At 60.8% G+C, this 7,446-nt stretch overlaps 2 protein-coding genes across 4 annotated transcripts in view; both read left to right on the top strand.

The window, feature by feature from the left end:
• Positions 1 to 2,697, top strand: part of LOC101624222 (UDP-glucuronosyltransferase 1-1) — a 55,325-nt gene extending 52,628 nt beyond the window's left edge. For all 3 annotated transcript variants that reach the window (XM_012729310.1, XM_012729305.1, XM_004674183.2), the window contains exons 2-5: positions 185 to 316; positions 1,113 to 1,200; positions 1,416 to 1,635; positions 2,278 to 2,697. In XM_012729310.1, the coding sequence (XP_012584764.1) occupies positions 185 to 316; positions 1,113 to 1,200; positions 1,416 to 1,635; positions 2,278 to 2,587 (750 nt within the window). In that variant the 3' untranslated portion in view covers positions 2,588 to 2,697. The remainder of the gene's footprint in view (positions 1 to 184; positions 317 to 1,112; positions 1,201 to 1,415; positions 1,636 to 2,277) is intronic.
• Positions 2,698 to 5,150: 2,453 nt separating this feature from the next.
• The window catches only part of MROH2A (maestro heat-like repeat family member 2A), a 35,455-nt gene continuing 33,159 nt past the window's right edge, over positions 5,151 to 7,446 (top strand). The window contains exons 1-3 of the mRNA XM_004674761.1: positions 5,151 to 5,220; positions 5,767 to 5,862; positions 6,070 to 6,251. Coding sequence (XP_004674818.1) covers positions 5,151 to 5,220; positions 5,767 to 5,862; positions 6,070 to 6,251 — 348 coding nt within the window. The remainder of the gene's footprint in view (positions 5,221 to 5,766; positions 5,863 to 6,069; positions 6,252 to 7,446) is intronic.

The raw sequence follows: 7,446 nt of genomic DNA, 5'->3' as shown, positions 1-7,446 counted from the left end.
CCACAAATACACTCATCACACATACACACACCACACCCACCACACACACACACCACACACACGCATTCCACACTCACACACTTTCCTCACCTCCTGAAGAGGAAGGTAGCAGGTTCGGAGCTCTGTACACCAGTCGTTGGGGATGGGAGGGAGAATTAACTGGCTGTTTCTCTTCTGGCTCTAGGAATTTGAAACCTATATCAATGCTTCCGGAGAACACGGAATCGTGGTTTTCTCTTTGGGGTCAATGGTCTCAGCCATTCCGGAGAAGAAAGCTATGGAAATTGCTGATGGTTTGGGCAAAATACCTCAGACGGTAAGATAACTATCTGATTCTTTGATATCGAGCTCTTTAAGGCTTCAAATGTCCAAGTTAATCCTTATAGCTGGGCTTCCCAATGATTGATTCAGGGACTTTTATTCAGTTTCTTTCTCAACTCCTCTGTTAAATCACAGTCCATTTCACTTGAAAGTCCCATTTTCTCTAAGAGACTCAATGTATATTGCAGAGCATGGACTTCATTTTGATAATAAAAAAAAGATTTATTTATTGAGGTATACAAGAGCTGGGGTACAGGCCAGAGACAGAGTGGGGGGCAGAACAGGCAGATGGACGAAGTCCACTGCTGAGGGGAGCAGTGGAGAGGCAGGAGAGGTCTGCTGTGCCCTGGCTGGGGATTGATCTTATGCTGCAGTGAAGTGGCTGTGGACAGCTTCAGAGTGCTGCGCTTGACCTCTTGGGCCACCAGGGAGGCCCCAGAACACTGACGTCAGGAGTTCACTAATGAACACAGAGCTTCTGCATGGGAGCGCTTCTCCAAAAGGCGTTGGTTCAAACAGTGGATTTATCGCTTATATCCTGCTCCCACCCTTCTGCAGTCACTCTTTTTGCTAAGGAAACTTTCCCTCCAAGTGCAGAAAAGTGCAAATTTCCCATGATCAATTTTGAAAAACTCATAGACTTGCGCCATCCTCCAGAATCCCCAGTCCAGCCGGGCCCTGCACCCAGCTTAGCTCCTTCCGGGACCCTCCTTCCGGGACCCTCCTTCCGGGTCACCTCTTCACATGAGAAGGAGCATGGGCCCCGGACCCCCTTCTTTTGTCCCCACAAGGTCCTGTGGCGGTACACCGGACCTCGGCCCTCGAACCTCGCCAAGAACACCATCCTGGTCAAGTGGCTGCCCCAGAATGACCTGCTGGGTACGTGGGGAGCGCTCGCTGTCCAGGGCAGAGCGCGGCCACACTAGGGAAGCGCGCAGACCGCGTGCCGGGAGGATTGCTCGGTCGGTCCGGGGCTCCCACCCCACATTTTCTCCTGCAGACGTGGGCGGGGGCCGCGCTGAGTCCTGGGGTGCTCCCAGCGGCAGCGAGGTCAGGCGGGACTGACCTGGCGCCCCCCTCGTTGTGCGTGTCAGCTCACCCGAAGACGCGCGCCTTCATCACGCACTCGGGCTCGCACGGCATCTACGAGGGCATCTGCAACGCCGTCCCCATGGTGATGCTGCCGTTGTTCGGGGACCAGATGGACAACGCCAAGCGCATGGAGACCCGCGGCGCTGGCATTTCCCTGAACGTCCTGGAAATGACTTCTGACGACTTTGCCACGGCCATTAAAACGGTCATCCGTGAGAAAAGGTAAGCAGAGCCCAGAACAGCGCCTCTGTTCCCGCCCCCTCGTGACGCGATGCTGGGGTTGACGCAGGCAAGCCCCTGGGAGCTGGCTGTCCTGACGGGGCTGTCCGCACAGTCCCAGCTAACAGCAGCCTCTGCGCTCTCGCTTGCGGCGTCCACGCGCCTCCGGTAACCCCGCACTGGGGCGTTCGCTGCTTCAGCCGCGGACAGAAAGCGGGTCACCCACTCGGCGGTGCTGTGATTGCTCACTGCCTGGCATGGGAAGCCCTCCTTCCTCTGGACTTGAGTTTTTCCTTTCTTTCTTTAGCCCGCCACCGAAAAGTATCCTTGGCTTTCTCTCCAACATACTACTAAAGCGAAAATTAATGTAGCCAGCAAGTTTCAAGCAGTGGGAAGCTAGCCTTGCAGCTTAGGCTTTCTCTCCATGCCTTTGGAGAGACGACAGCGTGCGTGCAGGTGTGCGTGCGTGAGTCACGCGTGTGCGCGCCTGGCTGTGTGTGCATGCTGGGCGTTCATTTCTGGCTATAACAGGAGCGCAGCTCCTTAAGGAGTTTGGAAATTCGGGGTGCGCTAAGTGCACGCAGGCAGAGGGGCGCTGCGCCCCCTGCCGGCGGCCGCGGGCGCTCACTCGTGGCCTCTGCTCAGCTACAAGGAGAACATCGAGCGCCTGTCCCGCCTGCACAAGGACCGCCCCATGGAGCCCCTGGACCTGGCGGTGTTCTGGGTGGAGTACGTCATGCGGAACAAGGGGGCGCCGCACCTGCGGCCGGCGGCCCACGACCTCACCTGGTACCAGTACCACTCTCTGGACGTGCTGGGCTTCCTCCTGGCCATCGCGCTCACCGTGGTCTTCCTCTTCTATAAAAGCTGCGTCTTCTGCTGCCGCAAGTGCTTCGGGAAGAAGGGGCCAGCGAAGGGGTCAGGGAAGAAGCCTCACAAGTCCAAGGCGCACTGAGAAGGGTGAGGGGCCCCCTGCAGCGTCAGTATGGAATAACCTTATGGCTAGTCAAGACTGCGATAAGTTAGCCACTCCAGAGTGTTTTTCCAAATAAAACAATCTAACCAGCACCCTCACTTTGGGGTGAAGATGTCTGGGTCTGTTTTCTGTCCCCTGCAGCCCCTCTAACTGACCTACCCTTGTCCTTTCCCCGTGCACCCTCAGGGGGCTGCACAGAGCGCCCCTGTGCCAGGCAGTGCTCCCTGGCTCAGGTGGGGGCAGTGCAGGAGCCCGCTGCCCACCCTGGGGGTCACCCCTGTAGGTGACGCGGCTGGGGTCGACTCCGTCTCCCGCAACACAGGTCCTGGTTTCTGCTGCTCACAGGTGTCGCTTGTGAGGAGGGAGAAGGAAATGCGTCTTCCTGTGGGACTTGTATGGGAGGGAAATGGGGTGCGCGGCAGTGTCCCGGGCAGCAGTGTACGGTCCGGCTGTGGGAGGGGAGTGTGTGTGCAGGCCAGGCGGAGCGGAATTCAGTCGAAGCCCAAGGCTAGCAGAGCGGAAGGACTCGAGGGAATTCTGTGCGCTAAGCAAGTCAGAGGGCAAAGACAGATGCTGGTTTTGACACCTGGCAAAGCAAAACTCTTATAAACACTACCGGGCAGTAACAAAGGCAGCTTCGGAGGGGAGGGAGGGCCCAGGGAGGACGTAATCAAAGCCGGAGGTCACGGGGCTCGAGCTGCAGCCCACCAGTGTGCACAGCAGCAGGTGCTCGGTGCTCGGGAGGCATTTAGCACCCTCTTTCCCCCGGAGTAAAACATGGGTCAGATCCCACACATCACCTGGAAACCTGTTTCTCAGGTCAATACAGCGATCTTTTATGGCGTCAACACAGTAAATTTTAAAACAAACAAGAAAAAAACAAAGAACAAAACCCGCCACCAGGCTTTGGGGTTCTCTGGTCCTTGACGGTGGCCACGGGAGATTCGAGCCGTCCTTAAGCAAAGCAGAGCTCCTTTCCTTGACAGAAGCCCGGGAAGAGGCCGGAGCCAGCAGACTTTAGGGCTGCGGCGGCAGACTGCCCAGCCCTGTGGCCGCGCTGCGGGGCCGTGGGCTGTGTGCCCTGGCGGGCCTCCTTCCTGCCGGGCGCCCGCGCCCTCCTCTCTCAGGAGCTCAGCCACAAGCAGCGGTGAGTCCTCCCGTTTATCTTCCTGTAGAGAGTGCTCCTGGGGCTGTGGCCGGAAACATCAATGTTTAGAAATGCCGAGGGGCACAGAGAATGCTCCTTACAGACACACTCGTTACTACAGTACGTAGCTGTCAGGGCTCCCCGGACTGCGGTCAGAACACTTACACTAGCTCTGAGTTAAAAGTAATCTCAGGGAGGATTCAGGAGGTGTTAGAAGGAGGTTAAAATTTAATTCTAGAATGTTCTAACAAAAAGTTGAAGCAGCACATTGGGGCAGGGTCTGTCTGTGTAGAGACTTCAGGCAAGAGGCAGCCAGGCACGAGTGAGGTCACCCTAGGCCAGCCGCCCTCTCCAGCCCACCAGCTGCCCACCATGCTCAGGAGTCCAGCTGGACTTGGCTGGACACGGCCAGAGCAAGAGGCCGCCCAGCGGCCCCGCAGGCACTTCAGAATAACAAGCCGTTGCCTTTGCCGTTGAGTTTCCCGGCCGTCTGCCCGAGCGAAGGCGGCTACTCGCACGTCTAACGCTCCAGCCACAGCCCTCCCCGCCCTGGGTCTTCGCCTCCTGGTCCCGGAACCACTCTGAACCACGAGGACGTCTCTTCACAGTGGAGGTCACTCTTTAGAGGGCACCTGGGCTGGCAGCTGGCCCAGTGGCAGCTACTGTGATGATGGGTGCGGGATGGGGGGAGCAGGACCCAGGGCGCTGGGCGGGGCCCGCGTCCTGTTTCTCCTCCCTAGCGGAGAGTGCCTCTGCGGCCGACATCCCCAGGCCTCCGAGGCTGTGGGTTCCTGTGACTGAGGCGCTGAGGAGCCCCATCTGGCAGGACGGGTGAAGTCTGGCGGGAATCTCATCGGCAGTCTTGCAGCAGAGGCAGCTCTGGCCCCTGTCCGTGGCCCGGGGGCGCGTGCTGTGCCTGTGGAACTGAGGGTGACTGGGACAGACCCTCTTGAGGTCCAGGAAACGGGGTCCCCACCTTGTCCCCTGTCTTTGAGGGTCATATCTTCCAGTTATCCTGCCGGTGGAACCCCTTCCCCATCCTGCCAGCCAGCATGTCCCAGGGGATGACACCTGTCCCCAGAACCCCTCTCTGACCACCCCTCCACCTCCCACCCCTGCCCCCCCAGGGGGCTTGGCTGTGAATGAAGCGCCCATACCGTATGTCACCATAGGTGGGGGACAAACATTTAACCATGTAAGGTGGGGTGTGACCCCAGGATGGGGGGGGGAGGTCCTCACAGCTCTGGTGGACTCAGGAAGTCAGTTGGGCTGAAGGTTCTAAGGGCCGGGGACCCAACGGTGCTGCTTCCTGTGAACGCCGCCTGCCCACCGTGTGTCACGACCGAGGGGCTGTCTTGACTCCGACCCCCGCCTGCCAGCGTCTGGTCCCCTTGGATGTGCGTTGGGCAGACAGAGCTGCGTCTCATGGTGTTTTGTCCCACCCAAGAGGAGACTCTGAGAAGCGGTCAGCGTTAGGTCCGGGGCAGCCCTGTAACAGACTCTGGGGGGAGTTTCGTGCCAAGCCCAGGATGGGACCTGGGGCTTGAGCGTTTGGGACGGGGGAGAAGGATGTGGGAACACGAGCCTCCACGCTGACCTCTGTGCTGGGGTGCGGGGGAGACCCCCGGAAGGTGCGACGAGAGCTGCCAGGCAGCTTCTCACTGGTCATTAGCTTGACATTGGCAGAGCCCGGAGGGGGGAGACAGGCCCGTCTTGAGTGTGCCGGCACCAACACGTGTAACAAATCACTGCTCGCTCAGCACAGCTCCCCGAGGCCCTCGTGGCTGTGGGTCCACGCCGCGCCCCCCCCGCGGTGATGTCCTGCTGGACTTTGCAAGGCCAGTGGGACGATCTTTGCCCAACTGAGGAGACAGGATATGGCCGCTCTTGGCACAACCAGTCCCGGCTCCCCCACACTCAGGGGGAGGCTGAGACCCGGGATGGTACTTGTGGAGGTCCTGTTGGGGTGTGTCCACACACGAAATATTTACAAGTCTTATGTGTGCAAAAGAGTCTGAGGCAGAGATGGCAGAAGAAGCAACAAATTCAAACGAGGACTCGTCCGAGGAGACGGAGGGCCTGGGGCCTCTGGAGCCAGAAGACAGGGGTAAGAGGCCGCCCGGCCCTGCCGCCTGCCCCCTCTCGGTGCCAGCCCCTGGGCGCATCCCCGCTGGGGTCTCAGTTTCTCCATCTGTGGACTGGGTGGGCCGGACCCTGGCCGATCACCTGCAGCTGGACCGGTGCGGGACCTGGAGTCGGGGGCGTGGGGTACCCCCCTCGTTATGGCCTCACCACCAGCGCCCCTTGGTTTCAGGTATGTTCCAACAAGTCACCAACCTCCTCGACATCATGGACAGCAAGTCGGCTGACACAGACACGGTGGGGCCAGGCCCCGACATGCGGAAGACGCTGGCCTCGGTGATAATCACAGAGAAGGCCACCTCCAAGCCCTCGGTGGTGCTGAGTGCGCTCATCTGCTGCCTGCGGGTGCCGAAGGTGGGCTCCCCGCCGCTGCCGGGGGCTGTCCCTGCGCTGACGCCCCTGCTGGCTCTGGCGGGCGGGCCGTGCCGTGCTAGGCACCTCTTGCTCTGTGAGGACGGGCGGCCTTCATGACTTGGAAAGCGCTCTGTGTTCGCCACTGTGGGGCTGGGAGCAGCACCCCAGAGCACCGAGCTGAGTGAAGGCGCCCAGGCCAGGCAGGCAGACTGTCCAGCTGGGTGGAGGGTGCCGGTCGGGCACAGGGTGGGGGGCCTTGGCACGGGGTGGCCTTGAGGGCTGGCTCAAACCAGGTGGTCGGCCCCACCCAGCGTTTCCGGTTCAGTCCGGCTGGAGGGCCTGAGAATCAGCAGGCGTAGTGATTCCCGGCCAGCTCTACGCGGCTGTTCGGGACCTTCGAGACGGCCCTATCTGACTCTCCTCGCCTCTCCTGCGTGGCAAAGACCTCATTTGTAGAAAGCTGCGTGGCAGCCCCAGGAGGGAGTTCTGGGGTCGGGGGTTTTCCCACCAGGCTTTCAGGACCTTCGCTTTGCTGTCCCGCGGGATGGCGAGGCCAGCGGAGATGAGTGCCGGTGAAACTGAGAGCAGACCTGGAGCTGGGGTGCGTCCTGCCAGCCACTGCTGGACGGAGGACAGGCGGGGCGGTGGGGCCCAGGCTGCAGGAAGCAGCGAGGCGGAGGGAGCAGGCTCAGGACGGGCCAGTGCGACCAGCGGGGTGGCGAGAGGACACTCAGTGACAGGGGCGTCGGGACCCCTGCTGGTGGGCGCCAGCGAAGGAGGTGGAGGGGTGCCCGTCGGCTGGCGCGTCCGAAAGCTGTGTCCCCAGCGGCTCATGACCCGAACTGCCTAAGGGCGGGGGCCGGCCCTCTGGGGTCAGCAAGGCCACATCACACGGGCCCGTCAGGAAAGAGGGAAAATTTCAAAGCAGGCTGCACGCCCAGGCTGCCTCGGTGCAGCGCAGACGCAGCCGCTGACCGCAGGTGCAGCCGCTGACCGCAGGCGCAGCCGCTGACCGCAGGCGCAGCCGCTGACCGCAGGCGCAGCCGCTGACCGCAGGCCCGAGACCAAATGTCTGGTTTACTCCTTGAGCAGTGGAGTTGGAGTGAGGCCTTGACTTGGCGCTCTCCCTCCCTGCCAGACAGACTCATTGGCACTGTCCCCCAAGTGGGCCGAGATGCCACAGGCCACCGGGCTC

The sequence above is a fragment of the Condylura cristata genome, unplaced genomic scaffold (genome assembly GCF_000260355.1).
Source record: "Condylura cristata isolate star-nosed mole 26May11 unplaced genomic scaffold, ConCri1.0 scaffold00002, whole genome shotgun sequence".
Taxonomy (NCBI): domain Eukaryota; kingdom Metazoa; phylum Chordata; class Mammalia; order Eulipotyphla; family Talpidae; genus Condylura; species Condylura cristata.
The sequence above is the reverse complement of the archived record's forward strand: the minus strand, read 5'-3'. Positions and strand labels throughout refer to the sequence as shown.